Source organism: Camelina sativa, chromosome 4 (assembly GCF_030686135.1).
Source record: "Camelina sativa cultivar CO46 ecotype springtype chromosome 4, ASM3068613v1".
In the NCBI taxonomy this organism is placed as follows: Eukaryota; Viridiplantae; Streptophyta; class Magnoliopsida; order Brassicales; family Brassicaceae; genus Camelina; species Camelina sativa.
The window spans coordinates 20,233,670-20,252,881 of record NC_141883.1 but is presented as its reverse complement, the minus strand read 5'-3'; the positions used below and the strand labels follow the sequence as shown (position 1 = coordinate 20,252,881).

Here is a 19,212-nt window from a genome sequence, read left to right as displayed (position 1 = left end):
GGTTCACCATCAGACTTTTTTCCCGTAGATGACCAATCCCAAGTCTTACTCTCATCGAAAATCACGTCTCTGCTGACAACTACCTTTTCAGCAATCGGGTCGTAGAGTCTATAAGCCTTGGAACCTGGTTCTGTTCCAAGGTTAATCACCTTCCTTGATCTATCATCTAACTTTTTCAGGTGTGGTCCATTGACCTTTGCGTATGCGACACAACCAAACACTCTCAATTTCTATGTTCGGTTTCTTGGACAGGAAACACTCATATGGAGTCTGACCATTCAGTGCTTTTGTGGGCACTCGATTGATGAGGTAAGTCGAATGGCGTACAGCCTCTCCCCATATATCGTTTGGAATCGACATTGCCTTCATCAAACTTCTCGTCATCTCCATCAAGGTGCGGTTTCTCCTCTCTGCCACACTGTTCTGTTGTGTTGTATATGGCGGTGTTAGATGTCTGGTTATACCGTTTTCTTCACAGAACCGATTGAACTCACCTGAGGTAAATTCTCCTCCTCTATCGGTTCTGAAGGTTTTGATGGCTAAACCACTCTGTTATTCAACAATCTCTTTGAATCGTTTAAAACGATTAAAAGCTTCACTTTTTTCCCTTAGTAACATTGTCCACATGTACCTAGAGAAATCGTCAATCAAAACGAAAACATAGCGGTTGTTGGCCAGTGTTTGTGGTGAAATCGGACCACACAAGTCTCCGTGAACTAGCTCCAAAGTTTGTGATGCACGAAAACTAGTTTTAACCGGAAAAGAGACTCTTGTTTGCTTTCCAGCTAAACACACCTCACACACACCCTGCTCGTGTACTATGTGTGGCATTCCTTCTACCATATCCTTTTGCACCATATTCTTCATGACATTAAAGCTTACATGCCCCAGCCGAGCATGCCAATGCCAAGTAGCTCCTCACTATCGAGCTGTAGACACAGTGGAAAACTTATTTCCATTGGAGTCTTGTAAAGACGGTTTGGAGATCTACTAACTCTTACAAGCAGCCTTCCACATGGATCTAGGAGTGTTATAAATTCTCCTTTCATGTTCACTTCACATCCTCCTTATGTTGCTTGTCCAAGGCCCAATATGTTGTGTTTAAGGTCGGGTATGTAATAGATTTCCTTGAGTGCTCTTACTTCTCCAGTCTTGCACACAAAGTTAATGATTCCCTTCCCAACAATATCACCATTAGAACCATCACCAAACCTGAATTTACCTTTAATCCTTTCATCCAAACTGCAGAAAAACTCCTTATTTCCTGACATGTGATTACTAGCTCCATTATCTAAATACCAAACACTTGCATTGCCTTTGTTGGTATCGTAATTCTTCGGGATTACTTTGTCTTCGTTTAGAAACACTACTTCATGCATATACAATGCATCGGCTTCATGTGTCTCATTAAGGTTCGACTCTTGATTCTGGTTATGGTTCTATATCGGCTTGTTGGTGCATGTTGTGGCATAGTGTCCAGGCTTATCACATCTCCAACATATTACCTTGGATAGGTCCTTCTTAGTTTGTTTTTGGCTCTCTTCTGTGGTTTCTCCTCCTTGGTTTTGGCCGTTGAATCAACCTCGACCCCTGCCTCTACCGAAACCACCTCTGCCAAAATTGCCTCTACCGTAGCTTCCTCTACCATAGTTGCCTCTACCTCTGCATCCTCCTCTAAAACCGCCATATCCTCCACGATTATTAGAGGTATTAGTGAACATCAACTTCCCTTGATCTTTGACTGGACTTACTTCTCCAATTCGTTCCTCATAAGCCTTTAATCTTCCCACTATGTCCACAAACGTTGTTGTGTTTAGGTCAAGGACTTGCTCTAGAGAAGCTACCATATGGATAAACTTTGCTCTAGGCAATCCTGTAAGAAACTTCTTCACCAGCTTCGATTCATCAATGGTCTCTCCCAAAGATGCAGACTGTGATGTTATGCCTAAAATTTTTCCTGCAAAATCATCTACCGAGTCTGAATCACCCATCTTCAACCGCTCTAGTTCTGCTAGCAAGGTCTGAAGTCTTGCTTCCTTCACACGTTTCGCTCCTTGGTGACGTGATCGGATAGCGTTCCAAAGAGTCTTCGCTGAATCTTGCTCTCCTACTTGCAAGATAAGCGACTCTAGGACCGATTGAAATAAGAGGGCTGTGGCGATATCGTTCTTCTTTTGATTAGTGGATCCAGGTTCGATTACATCACAAACTTCGCTGACTCGAAGTATGATCTTCATCCTCATTGACCAAACTGTGTAATTTGTTGATGTGAGTAACGGACATTGGATTGATGGCGCTCCAAGATCCTTTGTTCGTAGTGGTGGATTAGGTTCATCGGCCATGCTTGTCTTGTCCCTAATCCACCGGTTTTAGATCAGAAACACAACCTTGCTCTGATACCAAATCTAAGAATAAAACTTGAATAATATAATAACACCTCTCTTATTATTGTTTTAGAAAACTCTCTCAAAACTAAATCTCTCTCTCAAGTCTTATAGAACACCTCTCCATAGACTCTAATATTTATAGGTTTGAACTCTTCCTAAACCTATTAGAATTAACATTAGACATCTTAATGATAATAGGAACTTTTCCTTTTCCTAAACTATCTCTTTTGGCAACTTCCTAAGAGATAACTTCTTCCTCAAGTTGGAATTATCCAACAAGGGAACTCTGTATTTTTTTTTTTTTTTTTTGTAGAAATTATATTTGTGTAAATAATGATTTTGTGTATATTCAGTTTGTTGTGGTCATATAGTTGTTTGTAATTACTGGCCATTTAATTGTGTCTGTTTTGATTTAGTTTGTTTACTTGCGATCCTTTGTATACTCAGTGTGTTTGTATTTTTTTGTGGTTTTTGATTTCAATTTTAAATTGACAATTGAGGGTTTTTAAAAAATTAAAAATTGAAGTGACAATCTATTGTTTGTTACAGGTCGTGTATTGTTGGTTTTATGAAAATTGTATATTATTCTTCCAGCCTTTTTGTTTGGTTGGTTGATAAATTTATCTTTTTGTAATTTGAATAAAATTGGGGGAAAGAAAAGATCTTTAACCCAGTTTACGGTGGCAGCCTGATACGCCCAAATTCGAGGATCACTCAGCCGGATTAGAAATGATAGAAATTTGCCAAGGTGCAAGGTGCAACAAGGGAGATTTGATGGATTGAGGGGCCGTACAGCAGTTGCGGAAGGCTGCTGATATTTCTAACTCCAATCGCTGCTAGATATGACACACTAGTCCAACAAGAAGAGGTTGTTGCTTGGATATTACACACCAAGAAACAAAGAAATGTTCTAGACAAAGAACAAAGAGATAGACTCTTAAAATGAAAAGGAAAATTGATTGATTATTTTCAAATGAGATTACATGTGTTTATAAAGAGATAGAAAACTTGGTCACAAAGCCAAGTATTATTCTTAAAACTAAAACACAATAAAGATAGATAGTTGAATGAAGATTCAACTTTTGAACTTTGCCTTCCCAAGTTGTCCTTCCCAAGGTGAGTTGAACTCCATTTTCGTCACTCCTCTTTGACCACAAAACAAAGTGATTATTTTGGGATTTCTTGGACTTGATTTAGGCTCAAAGTGGGCTGGACTTGGTAGACAACATCCCCAATAGAATTTCCTATGCTCTCCTTGCCCATTATCTCTTGAATTAGCCCAATAAGTGCATCCTTGAACTTCTCTCTCTTTCACTCCTTGTCCTATTTTGCTGATGAGAAACAACATGGGTTGTACCATTTCTTCACTTTTGGCTTAGTAGAAACAACATTTGGTTGCAATACATAATTCTGGAAGCTCTTAAACCAGTTGGACTTAAAACTCTTCAAGTGAACAACTAGATTAACTTCATTTGGCAAATGGAGCGTAACCTTGTTGTTTATTGCCCAAATCTTGTGTTCTTGGGCATGTTGGAAACATAAGCGATCTATTGACATCCTCCAACTGATTGCGTGTCGAAATGGTTGCTGAGTTGGTCTGTGTAATACGATCTTTGGCCCAGACGTGAAACTGGAACTCGGATAGATCCACTTAATTGAAATATCCATATCTTTCACATATGAACTGATCTGAATGTGATTCCAATTCTCCGTATTTTTAGAGTGGATCAAGATTCCAGAACAGTTTGGTTCATAGCTTGAATCCTTTTGACTTGGTCGTAATCCTCCTTTGAATACTCGTAGGTCCAAATCGCGTAGCCATGAGTTCAGCTGAGTTGTAAAATGAATAACTCCTTCATCTGAACTCTGATTGGACTGATTCCACCTCGAGGTATTCTCTAGATGAGGTAAAAATGTATCCCAAATAGTAGTTTGGCTGTAAGAGTTTTGACCTTTGACTTCATTTGAGGTGAGCAAGACTCAAGGGTCGTCTTGGATGCTCTCATGATCATATCACAGCCGCTACGTATGGAGATACTGACCTCTCAACATCCACTAAATTATGTTGTAAAACACCTCTGATGTGGTTTACACGTTAATGACTTGCCTACAGATTAGAGATACATCTATTTTTAATGAATTTAGAGTTGGGGAAATCATATAATAAAACTTTGGGGAAACAGTTTAGGTGAGGCTGGGTTTCTCTGCATTCTCATCTCTTTCGCGTTTTGGAGCACTGAAATAATGGCATATGGTTATGTAGTTCTGTATCCTCCATTTAGTTGCATATCTAGTAGGTGTGTCCCCACAAGGAAAACAATTCATTGGTATATGTACACTAGATTATATAAAGTGAAGTGTGAAAATGTAAATATATCAAGTATAGGGATAATTTGGGTGTCCCCCATGTCAAGGATACTTTTAGGTTGTATTTTATTCCCTTCCTTTGATGATCTTCATTTATCTTGGTCTTGCATTACTTGACATCGTTTCGTATCCTTTTGGTTTGGTCCTCCGTTTAGTTGATTATCTGGTTGGGGTTTCTGTTTCATAATTAGTGAATCTAATTTTGCTATTTTATTAATTTGAGTATAAGTATATTTTTGTTAGAAAGGATACCTTTTTCTCTTTGTGATGCGTCTTGTGGGTGTTGTGGAAAGCAAATGTGTGTGTTTTTCTCTCCCGCATACGCTGTCAGTATCTAAACAAACTAATAAAGTCTCCATTAAAACAAAGAGTAAAGCGAAGAAGTTCATACCAGATGGACCTTGTTGGTGGTTTTTAGCTGGGGCTCTCTCGCTATCTGTCCTCTCTCTTCAGCCTTCGTGAAGCATTTCTTTAAAAAATTGTGCTCATTATAACTGCCAAAGCTGCGGAAGAACTAAGCATTTGAAGTTTTAATGAAGATATATTCTCGTTTTTTTGTAAAAAGAAGAAAAGAAGAGGAAGAGATCAATGACAACGTAGCTTACTTAGTAATTCAGAGATTTCTCGGTTTTTCTTTGAGAAGTCGAAAAAATTATGTGGTCCATTAACCATTTACGACCTATTACCAATTGGCTTAAAGATGAGATAAAACATTAAAAAATAAAATACAAGATTCAGAGGTGTCATATGTAGAGGTGTCAAACGGGCCGGCCCGCGTCCATCTGGACCGTCCGCAGCGGGCAATTTCTATTTTTTGGACCGTAACAGGCCGGCCCGCTAAGCCCGCGGACATAAAAGTTATGTCCAAGCCTGCCCCGTTAAGCCTAGCGGGTTAGCGGGCTGGCACGTGGGCCTAAATAATATAACTATACTAGTATTTTTGCAGCAGTTTTGCTCAAAAATCAGTTTTGGAAAGTTTTTACATTTAATACATTGACTTAAATATTAGTTACCAAAAATTTCAAATTAATTATAAGTAAGATTTTTAAAAAATAAGGAAATATGTCTACCTAATTCAAACATAAATATATGATTCCTTCTTTTTTTTTTGAATTTATATTTAAATTATCTTGAATTATTCTATAATACATTTATTTCCTGCATATGTTGTAATACAAATTTTTAAAAACGGACATATATTACTCAATGGTTCAAAGCCATACTATAAAAGAGACAAAAATGATTCATAATACAAAAAGCTTGATTTATCACACATTCAAACTTTAAAAACTTTTATTTGGTTTATTCCGGTTCTTTATTAAAGATTTTAAAAAAGTTAAATATTATAAATATTTATATTTTATAAAAAGTAGAAATATTTCTATTTTTTAGAAAGTTAAACTTTATAAAATGTTAAAAATATTAATATTATTTAAACGTTTATGAAGTTTCAAATTATAAAGTTTAAATATTATAAATATTTCAACTTTTTAAGAAGTTAGAAAACCTTTAAATATTAAAAATATATTAAAACTTTTATGAAACTTCAAATATGATAAATACTCAACCGTTTTAAGAATTCTAAGTATTATAAATATTTAAACTTTATAAGAAGCGTCAATCTTATAAAATGTAAATGGTTACAATCTTAATAAATAACATATAAACTCAAGCTAATATTTATAATACAAAACAATAAATTTAAAAAATTAAGATGATATAGAGCGAGTTAAAATATTTTGGGACAGAGTTATATAGTGGGACGGATTTGTCGATATTTATATAAATTTAAAATATTATTAATTTGGTGTAACACGGGTAAAACATCATTTCATTATTTTGTTAACACTATTGAGAATATACATATCTAATTAAATTGATTAAATAAATATTATGTAAAAAACAAATTATATTGCGGTAGTACATGGTTTAAACTTTATATTATAAAATTAACAATTATTATATAATTATAACATATTTAACCAACGAATATATTTTATAATTTAAATATTTTAGTTATAAATAATTTGCCCTGCGGTATACCGCGAGTCCTAATCTAGTTAAAAATAAAATAAAAGCTTCCTAGAAGGGTGTAAGTCTACTTTATTATATTAGATACTTATTATTGTAAACAATATTTTTCATCATCAACATTAATGTATTTTTGTTATAAATGATCAATTGACATACTTTCAAACTTTAATAAGCTAAATAACTAGCTTTTATTTATAAGAAATTGTAAACTAGTATCAGATTAAAAATATAGGTTGTTATTTTCTGTAATTTCATTTGTAAAGTATTTTCCTCTAGATTGACAGTCTTTTAATTTCTCTTCATAACAAAGAGTTAGAAATTTTTGTCTGCATATGATTATAAGTCAGTTGAAATTATCTAAAACACCTAGTACCTAATTTACTATGTAGATATATATGTTAACTGAACTTATGAGACACACATAACACGTTATTGCAGTATGAAATCTTGAACAACTATGCTCTAAATTGCACCAAAGCTTGAAGAGAACCACACATATGATATGACTACAAGATTAGCATTTTGGATCAAAGTTGTATTTCCATATAACAAACCTCCAACTTTAAAATATCCAACAAAAATGGATCAAAATCTTGAAAACAAAGAAAAACAAAAAAACAGATTCATCAGAATTATTGCTTCCTTCCTCTTCCTTTCTTCACAGGTTGTGTCTCCATTTGTTCTTTCCCGGTGACTTCAGAAAGATCAACTGCATTATACACCAACAAACCGGATAAGAGTCAGCTAGGAGTCGAACCACATAAGCACCATAAAACAAAGGAGATCTCCTCTCTTTATTTTTTTGGTGTGCAAAGGAGATCTCCTCTCAAGCAAAGCATTTAGAGATGATATGCATAATTCGAGTGTGAAGTTCCATTCTCTCTTTTACGTTTTGGTAGGCGAAAAATGAAGATCACAGAAAAGTAGATTTACCGTCAGGTCCTCTAGCCATCAGGGTGAAGAATATGTTATTCAGTTTCTCCATCTTCTTTGCTTCTTGTGCTTGGTCTGTCTTGAACTTGAGACACTAAGTTTAAGAAAAAAAGTAGAAATTAAAAATATATCATATACTTAACATGAAAAGAATGCAGCCTAACTAACAGGGGGAGAGCTAATTAACCACGTAAGTTGATGCAATGGTTTACTTCAAAATCCGCCTAGCTCTCAACGAATTCAATAGTAGCACACTTTGGCTAACAAACACAAAACATGCTTCAACATCCACTGCTAAAAAACAATTGCTCTAAAAGAGTTTACTAGGTCTGCTTATCTAACACAAACCCATCGCCGCCACGCAATTCAATCAAGACGTAAGTAAACTAAGAATTATAAGCCTATTAGCAATCACATTCACCAAGACAAAGTAAACACAAAATTACAACAAAAGTACACATGAAAAAAAGATAAGTCTAGACATCATCATCATCATCATGGAAACTACATTCTCCAAAACAAGAATCATACAATCAAAAAACGAATCAGATTATCAACTTCAAAAGCAAATATTGAATTCCATAATTGAGGGAAAGTATCTACTATATAAAGATAAAAACTCCAAGAAGCAGTGATCCATAGAGAACAGGACACATTTCAGTTACCTCTTTGTTATCAGTAACCTTGAGTACCAACTTGCCATCACAGTGTCTATACTTCATCACATACCGAGTCTGCACCCCACAAATAAAATCGAATCCAGATATCAAATTCATGTAGATTGCGACCAACACGAGGAGATTCAAAATCAATCAGAGTTTTATCCAAAATTTCCCAGTAAAAAAATCGAGATCCAAATCAACCGTAATGATTAAAGCAAAAACAAAGAAGATTAACCTACAGATTTGGGATCAGCTCGAAAAAGCTGAACAGATCGATCCACGAATTCGTCCCACGTATCGATGTAAACCATCTCGATTCAGCTAAATTGGCGAATTGAGTTTATGCGATTCGATTTTGTATTGAAATCTCCGGGAAAAGAGACTCGACGGAGAAGAAGAAGCAGATAGAGAGAGAGAGAGAGAGAGAGAGAGAGGCAAAGCAAAAAGACGGCTTCTTCTTTATTTTGTGTCAAAATCAAAAATTAAAAGTGATGAATCAACCCGGAATAAACCGAAATAACCGGACCGGTTCGTTAATGTTTAAAGAATTAAGATTTGTAAGTAAAAACCCTAACCGTTCTTCTTGCGAAACTCCCAAATCTGTGAATCTCTCTCTCTCTCTCTCTCAGTGTTCGTGTTTCACACATCATGCTCTCTCGTTTATTTCTTAGACCTTCGAATCTACGTCTCGTAACCCTAGTTTCATCCAAATCAAATTCTCAGATCTTCTCATCGTTTATTCGTCCGCTTTCGACTAACAGTAGCGGCGGCGGCGGCGGAGGAAATGGTGATGGGAATGGGCGTAATCGGAATGATGCTCCGTGGAGTTTTACTGGTGTAAACGACGACAAGTCCGGTCCTTTCTCTTCCGATGATTCTTGGGGTTCTTCTGGAGTTGCAGGATCTGGTGGAGAGGGGAAATGGCCGGAGGAGCCTAAGAGATGGAATATAAAGGAAGAGGATGATAAGGTTGTGTTTGATACTGGTGGAGAAGTGAGTCAAGGGATTGAAACTGGACGCGAGAGGAGGGGTAATGGCTTGGAGGAGAGTAAGCTATGGGATATGAAGGAGGAGGGAGATGATAAAGGCGTGTTTGGTGCTGGAAACGAGGTGGTGAGTGGATTTGGGGCGAGCGGAGATGTGAAGTCTAATGAATGGGAAGGTTCTAAGCCGTGGAATTTGAAGGAGGAGGAGGAAGGTGTTGTGTTTGACACGGGTGGTGAGGTGCCGTTTAATTTTGAAAACAGCTTGGAATTGGCGGAGGAAGAGCGTGTGAAGAAGGAGTTGATTGAGAAAGAGGAGAAGGAGCTTCTTGAGGTTATCAAGGGTGAGGATTCTTGGGGAATTTTTGAGGTTTTTGGATTTAATAATGCAATGCACCACTACTTTGGATATTTGACTAGATTTGGAATTAGGGAACGAGTGAGTAGCTAATAATGATGGCAAATTTGATCACATGACTTGCATTGTTAAGGTTAGATTTGGATGGGAGGGTCATTCAAGTACCAAGGTTATGTAATCTATCTATTGATAGGCATGTTTGCTTTTTGAACGATATGCTTGTTTTTGGAGTAAGCTCAGAGGTTTAAGAGATATGAGCATTTGGGTAGAAAGAGTTGTGTCTAAAGTAGGTAGTTTGATACTTGCTTTCGTTAATGTGTGGTTTCTATTATTAGTTTGCTATGAACAGTAGTCAGTTGAACGAATTGAAAAATTCACCATAGTTTATTTTGTTGCTAGTAAGATACCAAAGGGAGTGTAAGTTTTGCAGTTTTACTGATTTGGAACTTGCTATTGTAGGTCCTGATCGAGCATTTGGAGACCTTATTGCTAAGTCAGGTATAACAGATGAAATGCTAGATAGTTTAATAGCCTTGAAGGATTTCCAAGGAGTCGAAGGATTGCCTCCTCTGACTGAGATTGAAAACCTGCGCCGTGAGAAAAGTTCAAAGAAGTCCTCAAGAGCTGATATAGAACTCCAGATGCAAGAGGACATTGCCAAAGCACGAGTGAGACAGGTTGACGAAACAGGTAGAGCCTATGGAACGGGAAGAAGAAAATGTAGCATTTCCCGTGTTTGGATTCAACCTGGGGAAGGAAAATTTCATGTTAACGAAAAAGAATTTGATGCCTATTTCCCTATGCTTGATCATCGTGCTGCTCTTCTACGCCCACTTGCTGAAACCAAAACCTTGGGTCGTTGGGATATTAAGTGCACTGTTAAAGGTGGTGGTACCACAGGTAAAATCCCCCCATCTCATTTCTACTGTTAGTCACTCAGATCTCGAATCTCTATTTACACTAGCAAGTGTACGCAGAGGATTTGGTCATAAGCTAACAGAGTAGTCTGTTCTAACCGTTGTTACTGTGTGAACTCAAATGTTTGGTTTAAAGGTCAAGTCGGAGCTATTCAATTGGGTATCAGCAGGGCGTTGCAAAACTGGGAACCAGATATGCGAACACCGCTTCGAGCTGGTAAGCAAGATACTATGCACATCTTAGCTTTATGAAAATTGTGTAATCCTCTTGATGATTTTTAGCAGCGATGCAATATATTGTTATCCAAAATGTTTTCATTTGATAGTCAGTCTCTGTGTATTCATGTCTGTTGGATTGAATGGTTTTGATCTCAGAGCTTTTTATATCTTCGATATGTTTCAGCTGGTTTTTTGACAAGAGACTCACGAGTTGTGGAAAGGAAGAAACCTGGAAAAGCCAAGGCAAGAAAGAGCTTCCAATGGGTCAAACGTTAAAATGCGTACGATATCTTCTCTTTTTTTGTCTCTGTCATTTTCATTGGTTCAGCTACTTATACCGGGTTTAGGAGAATCACCGGCAAATAACTTGTTCTTATGGTTCGATCCCTTAGTTATCTTCTTGTACCACCAACACATTCTTGGAAACTGGAGTTTCTTTGGTTTGTGAGTCGGACACATATTTTTGTATGTTTTGTTCCGACAATATGCCCTGCTTCTTCAAAAGGTGCAATGATGTTTTTAAACATAATATGATCAACTCAATATATGATTTATGTTATCAAGTAAATCTTGATTCTTTTGATCAATCCTCATGTTAAGGAATGTCCAATTCTCTTAGACAACGAAGTTAGATAAACTCTCTTATCTCTACTATACCATCCCGATTTAGCAAACATGAGTTATGAGTTTGTATAAAAACTTTCCATAGAAAGGGGCAATGGATATATTTTGACATTTTGATGATAACAAATTAACAACGTGTATTCAATTCACTTGAAGGTTCTATTTTATATTGCGTGCAAGCATCCCACTCATTTGATTTCGTCACTCCTACTACAAGTACTTAACAAAATTAACAATTTTCCCAAAAAAAATCCTTGGCTATCCTTATTCTAGCAATCGAAATAACTATTCTAAGTTTCATTAAAATAACATATCACTTGAAGGACTATATAATAACAACGTACCTTCTGGTCGTTCTCATTATCTTCTCCCAACAACACCTCGAAACCATAAAGATTTGCTTCATTCCTCAAAACCAAAAAAGAATTTGCTTCATTCAAGATCTTGAAGATGGGAATAAAAGTTTCATCAAAGATCAAAAGGATTCTTGCATCTATAGGTAAAATACTACTGACATTTTTTTTTTTTAATCATGTACTTTCTTCTAATACATTTTAATTTGTAACTATTTGATATAGCTTCGGCTAGTAGTTCAAGTCCCAAAGAAGAAGATGATGTCGATGTCCGAGAAGAATATGCAAACGCCTTCCGTACAGAATCATACAATCAGTTTTGGACACGAGTCATACATTTAAGCCGTAAAAAATCCACCGTGTCTTCTTCCTCATCATCACCGATCGAATCATCCTCCACAGCAGCTCGTCTCATGTCATATCGCCTCTTCGCACACAATCTCCTAGACCCTGATCCGAATGCCATAACCCGGATACTGGATGTATCCCGGGTTGGACGATCCACCCGAACTCTTCTCTCTAATTACTTCTTGGAGACCGCAAACGCTTTCTTGCTTTGCACGCTACTACTTAAAAACATTCATCGCCTCCGTTCTAAATACGAGTCTTTAAAACCAAAGTTTCAAACAGAGAATCATAGTTCATTGGCTCTTATAGACCAGTTCACCGAGCTATCAAGATGGTTCGACCCGTTTATCTCGTCGGGTTCTCGGATCCAGCTAATCAGATGCGGCTGTCTAGACTTGCTAAAACGGTTAGAGTCCAGCCGAGACAAGACACGAGCTAAGCTCAAACTCATCAACGGACTAACTCATAGCTCAGGGCTCCTCGTTCTGGCTCTAACCACTACATTGATAGTAACCATAGCCTCTCACGCCTTTGCTTTGTTTATAGCCGGTCCGACTCTTTTAACCGGAAGATTCAAACCAGCCGGTCTAAGGAACAAGCTGACGAAAACCGCGGCTCGGCTCGACGTGGCTGCGAAAGGCACTTACATATTAAGCCGTGATTTAGACACGATAAGCAGACTAGTAACACGGATTAACGACGAAGTGGACCATGTTCGAGCATTGGCTGAGTTTTGGGTAGGGAGAGGATCGGGTCGGGTTCGAGGAAGTGAAGAAGTGGGTCGAGAGTTGAAAAGATGTGAAGAAAGCTTCGGTGAAGAACTTGATGAGCTTGAAGAACATATCTACTTGTGTTTCATGACTATCAATCGTGCAAGGAATCTTGTTGTTAGAGAGATTTTGGATTCTCATGGTCCACCTTATTGTTCTTTTGCTCCCAAATCCAAAACAAAATTGTAGTATTTCTTTTTTTTTTTTTTTTTCCCTTGTTAATACTATATTATACTAAAAACCAAACATCCATTACATAGTTTTTTGAATTTTTAGTATATTTGTAAGAAAAATGGCAATGTCTTTTTCATTAATGTGTAACCCACACACTTACCTTTTATATAGTAAAAATGATGGAAATTTTAACATTTGTCAAAAGATGTCCCAAAATTTCCAATTTACAAATTACACGTGTCGCAAAATTAGGAAAATTAGAGTTTTTTTAGACGACCTCTTCTTGGTTTGTGTTAGGAGAGTCTCTCTCTCAGACTAATTCATTAAAAAAAACTGAAGAAGCAACTTTTTTTTTTTATATCCTCTCTTTGTCCTCCAATTGTAGGTAAATCGGTTGACTCATAAACCGAGTCATCGACTCGTCAGAACCATAAAAAAAAAAGGCGATTCCAATTCGACGAATCTCACGAGTTCCACTTTTTTTTTTTTTTTTTTTTTTTTTTTTTTTTTTTTTTTTTAGTAAAGTCGCTTTTGCAATATGGAGAAGAATCGAACAAATGCTTATTAGAGAGTGAGAGACCCCAAAAAAAAAAAAAAAGGGGGAGAAAAAAATTAATATGGGAGAAATCGGTGGAGAAGAACTGGTCTTAGATGTGGATGAGACGATCTTCGTAGCGGTGGCGGAAGATGTGGAGAGGAGCAAAACCACTGTGTTATGGGCGGCGCGTAATTTCTCCGGCAAGAAGATTTGCTTGCTTTACGTTCATCGAACTGCTCGTCCTGCCTCCTGGAGTGAGATCTTCTTCTTCTTCTTCTCTTTCTCACTTTCTAATTTAGTTCTCTCTGGTGAATTGTGAATTATGATATAGATAGATCTGTCTGTTGGATTATATAACCTTTTAGATAGAATCGAACCTTTCCATATATTGCTCATGATTCACGACTACGGTGTTTGAGTTTATTGTAAGTATAATTTGGTTATAATGTTGATTAGATTAGCTATATTGTTCATTGCCAAGGATGTTAAAGACTTGTTTTACCTGCAGCGCACAAGAAACTTGTTGGTGGTAGCTTTAAAAAGCATGATGTCAAGGTGATTGAGCGCGTTGAGAAACCCAAAGTTGATGAGCTTATGAATTCTTATCTTCAACTCTTATCTGAAACTGAGGTATCACTTCTCTCTTTTTTTCCTTCCGTGTAATGTTATTGATTGTAATCTCACACTAGCTATCAGTTAGCTGTTTTGGTGGTCAAGGTTTAATGAATTGACATAGTTCTTTTTAGGTTCAAACAGGTAAACTTTGCATTGCGGGCCAAAATATCGAGGAAGGTATCGTAGACCTAATTGCTCGGCACAAAATTAAGTGGTTAGTTATGGGAGCGGCATCAGATAAGCATTACTCATGGTAAGACATGATTCTATATTTTATCTTATGCTTTTTAATTTTTTTTTTTTTACCTCTAAAATCAATTTACATTTGAAATGCCAGGAAAATGACGGATCTAAAGTCCAAGAAAGCTATCTTCGTTTGCAAAAAAGCTCATGATGCCTGCCATATCTGGTTTCTGTGTAAAGGTTACCTTATTTTTACAAGGTAAGTTCTTTTTTCCTTTCAAAAGTTGCAGAAAGAGTGAATAAGGTAACTATTAAGATACATCTATTGAAACTTCGACATATGTTGGACTTTGGCTCTCTAATTAAGTTGGTCTACTACCTTCAATCAACTGCTTCTACTATTCGTTTTTGTTTTCTACCTCTATTCATTTAGCTAAACGAGTTACTCTCAAAAATAGGGCGTCAAATGAGGATAGTAATAACAGACAAACAATGCCGCCCCTGGTACAGCTGGATTCAGATACTGAGACGAGGAAATCAGAAAAATTGGAATCCTCTTATATGAGGAGAAGATTAAGATATTGGCGTAGCCTCCTTGAACAAGGTAGCAGTTTCCTTGGATTTTGCAAGGTCCCTCTGCATATCATATCTTTTGTTATCAGTCAGGTTTATCTGTCTATGCGTGTAACTTTATTACAGAATTGTGCAGATGGTGATAAAGACACAGGTCAATTGGAGAGAGAAAAGGTAGAACTGAGACCACCTCCTCATTTTTCTTCAGGTTCAAGTTCTTCCATCGGAGAGCCGGTTGGTCCAGAGCCTGTTAGCCCAGAATTGGCTGACTCAGATACATTAACTACCTCAAATGTTGAGGTAGGAGTTTGCTTCATCGTTACTTTTCTACTGAGATACTGATTATGCAGTAACGATAAGACACTGATGTTTTAAAACGAAACGATTTATGAGTAATTTGTCTTTGCAATATATATTGAAAGCTCTACTTAAAGTGAACATGATGATGTATAGTTTTTTCGTATGAGCTAGCATTTTAACCACCTGGTAATCGGCTAATCCTGCGGAATTTCAGGAAAAAGAGCGTGAAGGGGATGTAGCACGCAAAGTTCATAGGTATGACAAATCCATGCATGATATTGGCCAATCAGAGAGAACGGTCTATGGGGAAGGTGGGAACAAATGGAAAGAGGATGCCAGTACCACGGAAGCTTTATGCAAGGTTATATTCCCATCCATTTCTCAGTTATTAAAGATATGCAGATGATTCTCGATCCATATCTACTACTTGTGTGTTTATATCAGTACGTCTTGTTACCACATGCAAAAAAGCTTTACATGAAGAAATATTTCACTGGGGATTTGTAGATTGCTAATACTGGGTACAGAACATCTTCACTTGATAGATCCATGTAGGATTCATAAGGGCGTTATGTATTTTTCCTTAGATGGCGTTATATATGTTTATGTCAAGAGTTATGGTTGAATAGTTGATGGCTTGATGCCAGTGTTGCAGATTCTTAAGCTGACACTTTGTCAAACTTGTTTTCCCGGTTTTAAACTTTATTATCATGTCATTTCACAGGCTAAAGCCTTGGAAGGCTTATGTATTAAGGAGTCGAGCCAAAGAAAGAAATTGGAAGAATTTCTGGAAAAAGAAAAGCATGAAGTAAAAATGGTAATAGAGCAGAACAACGGATTCATGAAAAAACTTCAAATGGTTCAGGGTCAAAATCTTGAGTTAGAGAGTCAGATAAGGAAACTACAAGACTTGGAAAGAGAACATGGTGAGAAATTTGATACGGCTATGGAGCTCTTGAAAAGTTTTAGGCAGAAAAGGGATGAGATTCGAATCGATCATGAGAACGCAGTAAAGGAAGTGAACGCACTGAGAAGACTTATTAAAGGAGATACTGGAGATTCTTCGGGGTCAGAAATGCTCGAGTACTCTTTTCTGGAAATCAATGAGGCTACTAACGAATTTGATCAATCCTGGAAACTTGGAGAAGGCAGATACGGAAGTGTCTACAAAGGGAATCTTCAACATCTTCAAGTTGCTGTGAAGATGTTACCCTCATATGGATCCCTGAATCACTTTGAGTTCGAGCGTCAGGTAAAGGACTTTATGTCTGTAGAAAATCAAAACTAAATATATATATATATATGTATACACATCTTACAAATTCTGATTATATTTTGGATTTCAGGTGGAAATTTTAAGCAGGGTAAGGCATCCAAATCTGGTAACGCTGATGGGTGCTTGTCCAGAGTCTCGGTCTCTCATTTACCAATATATTCCTAACGGAAGCCTAGAAGACTGCTTTGCATCTGAGAACAACGTTCCTGCACTTTCATGGGAATCTCGGATCAGGATTGCCTCTGAGATATGCTCTGCCCTCCTATTTCTTCATTCAAACATACCTTGCATCATTCATGGAAACCTAAAGCCATCTAAGATTCTTTTGGATTCCAATCTCGTCACCAAAATCAACGACTATGGGGTTTCTCAGCTGATTCCGCTTGATGGATTCGACAAAACTGATCCTCACGTAGATCCACATTACTTTGTTTCCAGGGAAATGACTCTGGAATCAGATATATACGCGTTTGGGATCATTCTCCTTCAGCTTCTCACCAGAAGACCTGTTTCTGGCATACTGAGAGACGTCAAATGCGCTGTGGAGAACGATAACATCAGTGCAGTTCTGGATAATTCAGCAGGAGACTGGCCAGTCGCACGAGGCAAAAAGCTAGCTAATATAGCCATCCGTTGCTGTAAGAAAAACCCAATGAACCGACCAGACTTAGCAGTGGTTCTACGGTTTATAGATCGAATGAAGGCACCAGAAGTTCCTTCATCAGAAACATCATACGCTGACCCAAAAGTTCCACGCAAGCCTCCTTCTCATTACCTCTGCCCCATTTTCCAGGTGAGTATTAAAGCCCAAACTGAGTTTGATCAGGGAATAAAGACAAATTTTAACTTAATGTTTGTTGGCATCACAGGAAGTGATGAAAGATCCATTGATAGCAGCAGATGGGTTCACTTACGAAGCAGAAGCGGTTAGAGAATGGTTAGCAAACGGGCACGATACGTCACCGATGACAAACCTGAAGATGGAAGATTGCAATCTCATACCTAATCACGCTCTTCATCTAGCTATCCAAGATTGGCAAAACCAATGGTGATTTACTTCTTTTGCCTTCTTTTCTCAGACGCAAATATTGCTGCAGGCATTAACAACTCCCAATTTTTTAGATTGTCACTGTGTAAAGTCACCCCCCAACGTATGAAATATATATAAGCCTTACATATATTATGTGTCGCAGTTATGTAACACAAAAGGAAGCTTACTTACTGTAACATATTTTAAGTTCTTAGTTCTTAGTTAAAACCTAATTAAAACCTAATTTACTTATCTTTTTTTTTAAAAGTAAACAATTAATTAATTAAACGCTTAATGTTTCCAAAAAGGAAAAGGAAAAGGAGTTCAGGTGATTTTTTTAGCGTTCAAGAAAAGGAAGAAGGAGAGTTGAGGCTAAAGTCTCACTATAAATACTACTATAGTATACATTGTTTCTCAACACAACAGTCGCAACACGCAAAAAACACGAAAAAACCCTAAACTCAGTTTGTAATTTGACCGTCTCTCTCTCTGGTTTGTAACTCGATCGTCTCTCGAAAACATCGATCAATAACAATGGGGGGCTTGAAGAGGAAAATAGATACAGAGAAGAAGATTGAGGGGAAAGAACCACGAGCTGTTACATTCTCGAAACGTAGGAAGGGCCTTTTCAGCAAAGCGTCGGAGCTCTGTCTTCTCTCCGGCGCTCAAATTGCAATCATAACTACTCCCGTTTCTGCTAATTCACACAACTCTTTTTACTCTTTTGGACATTCATCTGTGGATAGCATTGTCGCTGCTTTCCTCGCTGATGAGACTCCGACTCCGACTCGGGATGTCGATGATGAAAATTTAGGGTTTTGGTGGGAAGACGAGAGTCTCGCCAATTCGGAGAATGCGGAGGAACTGGCTGAGGGGATTGATTCCATGAAGAGGATGTTACACGATCTCAAGGAGGAGTTGGAGTTCCACCACCGAATCTATAGTAGTTCTAGCAACATCATTCACATCTTGATAGAGAGCGGAAGCTTAATTAACGGACGAGAACACTAGATCTCCAGGAGAATTCGGATTCTCAAACGGATCTTGCTTAGAACGTCGTAACTTGACGAAGAAGCAAAAATGATAGGGCTTGAACGCAAGCTCTTAGGAACAATATGGACCTGGTTTTGCAAGTCCTCCTTGTAGAGCTTGTGTTACCTTGTAGAACTTGAACACAAGCTCTTAGGGTTGAGAGTCCTCATCTCTGGGCTTTAGGCAAAGCTCTTTTAAAACTTTTTTATTCAATAATCGATTATTACATATGTGAGGTTTTGATCCCTTTTATAACACCCTTTATGATAAACTCAAATCTAAAACTAAGGAAAGATATAAACACTAAATATTCTAATCCTAATCTTTTCTAAAATAAATAATTAACAATTAAAATAAGCTAACAAATCTAATGGATCCAAATCCGTAAACACTCACGTAAAGCCCATTATATGCTGCATCACATCTGAGCCTGGAAAATGTAAAGTCGACATAGAGCGATGATAGATAGAGACACCAAAAGGATCACACAGAGAGAAATGTGAAGAAGAGCTTCTGAGATGCTGAGAGAGAATCAT

At 37.3% G+C, this 19,212-nt stretch overlaps 5 protein-coding genes across 12 annotated transcripts; 4 read left to right on the top strand and 1 right to left on the bottom strand.

Moving 5' to 3' along the window:
• Positions 1 to 7,267: 7,267 nt before the first annotated feature.
• LOC104780734 (signal recognition particle 9 kDa protein-like) lies at positions 7,268 to 8,860 on the bottom strand. 2 transcript variants are annotated; one of them, XM_010505255.2, is made up of 4 exons: positions 8,623 to 8,860; positions 8,387 to 8,455; positions 7,722 to 7,815; positions 7,268 to 7,497 (listed from the first exon to the last, which is right to left on the bottom strand). In XM_010505255.2, exons 1-4 carry the CDS (start codon positions 8,692 to 8,694, stop codon positions 7,421 to 7,423), a joined length of 312 nt encoding a protein of 103 aa, XP_010503557.1. In that variant the 5' UTR covers positions 8,695 to 8,860; the 3' UTR covers positions 7,268 to 7,420. The 2 variants fall into 2 exon arrangements, with proteins under 2 accessions (XP_010503557.1, XP_087366535.1); XM_087510409.1 differs by having other exon boundaries at positions 8,619 to 8,841.
• A 16-nt stretch (positions 8,861 to 8,876) lies between these two features.
• LOC104780733 (small ribosomal subunit protein uS9m) lies at positions 8,877 to 11,428 on the top strand. The gene is made up of 4 exons (XM_010505254.3): positions 8,877 to 9,710; positions 10,184 to 10,624; positions 10,778 to 10,858; positions 11,045 to 11,428. The coding sequence occupies exons 1-4, from the start codon at positions 9,032 to 9,034 to the stop codon at positions 11,134 to 11,136; spliced, it is 1,293 nt and encodes a 430-aa protein (XP_010503556.2). The 5' UTR covers positions 8,877 to 9,031; the 3' UTR covers positions 11,137 to 11,428.
• A 428-nt stretch (positions 11,429 to 11,856) lies between these two features.
• LOC104783935 (UPF0496 protein At3g49070-like) lies at positions 11,857 to 13,226 on the top strand. Its single transcript, XM_010509030.2, has 2 exons — positions 11,857 to 11,983; positions 12,063 to 13,226. The coding sequence occupies exons 1-2, from the start codon at positions 11,935 to 11,937 to the stop codon at positions 13,142 to 13,144; spliced, it is 1,131 nt and encodes a 376-aa protein (XP_010507332.2). The 5' UTR covers positions 11,857 to 11,934; the 3' UTR covers positions 13,145 to 13,226.
• Positions 13,227 to 13,368: 142 nt separating this feature from the next.
• LOC104780732 (U-box domain-containing protein 32) lies at positions 13,369 to 17,888 on the top strand. 7 transcript variants are annotated; one of them, XM_010505252.3, is made up of 11 exons: positions 13,369 to 13,514; positions 13,650 to 13,921; positions 14,176 to 14,297; positions 14,414 to 14,535; positions 14,620 to 14,724; positions 14,924 to 15,069; positions 15,175 to 15,338; positions 15,553 to 15,699; positions 16,063 to 16,590; positions 16,685 to 17,407; positions 17,484 to 17,888. In XM_010505252.3, exons 2-11 carry the CDS (start codon positions 13,747 to 13,749, stop codon positions 17,664 to 17,666), a joined length of 2,415 nt encoding a protein of 804 aa, XP_010503554.2. In that variant the 5' UTR covers positions 13,369 to 13,514; positions 13,650 to 13,746; the 3' UTR covers positions 17,667 to 17,888. The 7 variants fall into 7 exon arrangements, with proteins under 7 accessions (XP_010503554.2, XP_087366538.1, XP_087366537.1 ...); XM_087510412.1 differs by having other exon boundaries at positions 13,382 to 13,510; XM_087510411.1 differs by having other exon boundaries at positions 13,422 to 13,514; positions 14,924 to 15,072.
• Positions 17,889 to 18,178: 290 nt separating this feature from the next.
• Positions 18,179 to 18,655, top strand: LOC104783933 (agamous-like MADS-box protein AGL97). The gene has a single exon (XM_010509028.2). It carries the CDS (start codon positions 18,179 to 18,181, stop codon positions 18,653 to 18,655), a length of 477 nt encoding a protein of 158 aa, XP_010507330.2.
• Positions 18,656 to 19,212: the final 557 nt, after the last annotated feature.

Bases quoted from the DNA above. Each gene is read 5' to 3' on its own strand.
- LOC104783933 (XM_010509028.2), top strand. From the start codon at position 18,179: ATGGGGGGCTTGAAGAGGAAAATAGATACAGAGAAGAAGATTGAGGGG.
- LOC104780733 (XM_010505254.3), top strand. From the start codon at position 9,032: ATGCTCTCTCGTTTATTTCTTAGACCTTCGAATCTACGTCTCGTAACC. The intron at 9,711-10,183 runs GTGAGGATTCTT...TTGCTATTGTAG, and splicing joins GCTTCTTGAGGTTATCAAGG to GTCCTGATCGAGCATTTGGA. The intron at 10,625-10,777 runs GTAAAATCCCCC...TTTGGTTTAAAG, and splicing joins TAAAGGTGGTGGTACCACAG to GTCAAGTCGGAGCTATTCAA.
- LOC104783935 (XM_010509030.2), top strand. From the start codon at position 11,935: ATGGGAATAAAAGTTTCATCAAAGATCAAAAGGATTCTTGCATCTATA. The intron at 11,984-12,062 runs GTAAAATACTAC...TATTTGATATAG, and splicing joins AAGGATTCTTGCATCTATAG to CTTCGGCTAGTAGTTCAAGT.
- LOC104780732 (XM_087510411.1), top strand. From the start codon at position 13,747: ATGGGAGAAATCGGTGGAGAAGAACTGGTCTTAGATGTGGATGAGACG. The intron at 13,922-14,175 runs GTGAGATCTTCT...TTTTACCTGCAG, and splicing joins TGCTCGTCCTGCCTCCTGGA to CGCACAAGAAACTTGTTGGT. The intron at 14,298-14,413 runs GTATCACTTCTC...AGTTCTTTTTAG, and splicing joins AACTCTTATCTGAAACTGAG to GTTCAAACAGGTAAACTTTG.
- LOC104780734 (XM_010505255.2), bottom strand. From the start codon at position 8,694: ATGGTTTACATCGATACGTGGGACGAATTCGTGGATCGATCTGTTCAG. The intron at 8,456-8,622 runs GTAGGTTAATCT...TGTGGGGTGCAG, and splicing joins TTCGAGCTGATCCCAAATCT to ACTCGGTATGTGATGAAGTA. The intron at 7,498-7,721 runs GTAAATCTACTT...TGTATAATGCAG, and splicing joins GATGGCTAGAGGACCTGACG to TTGATCTTTCTGAAGTCACC.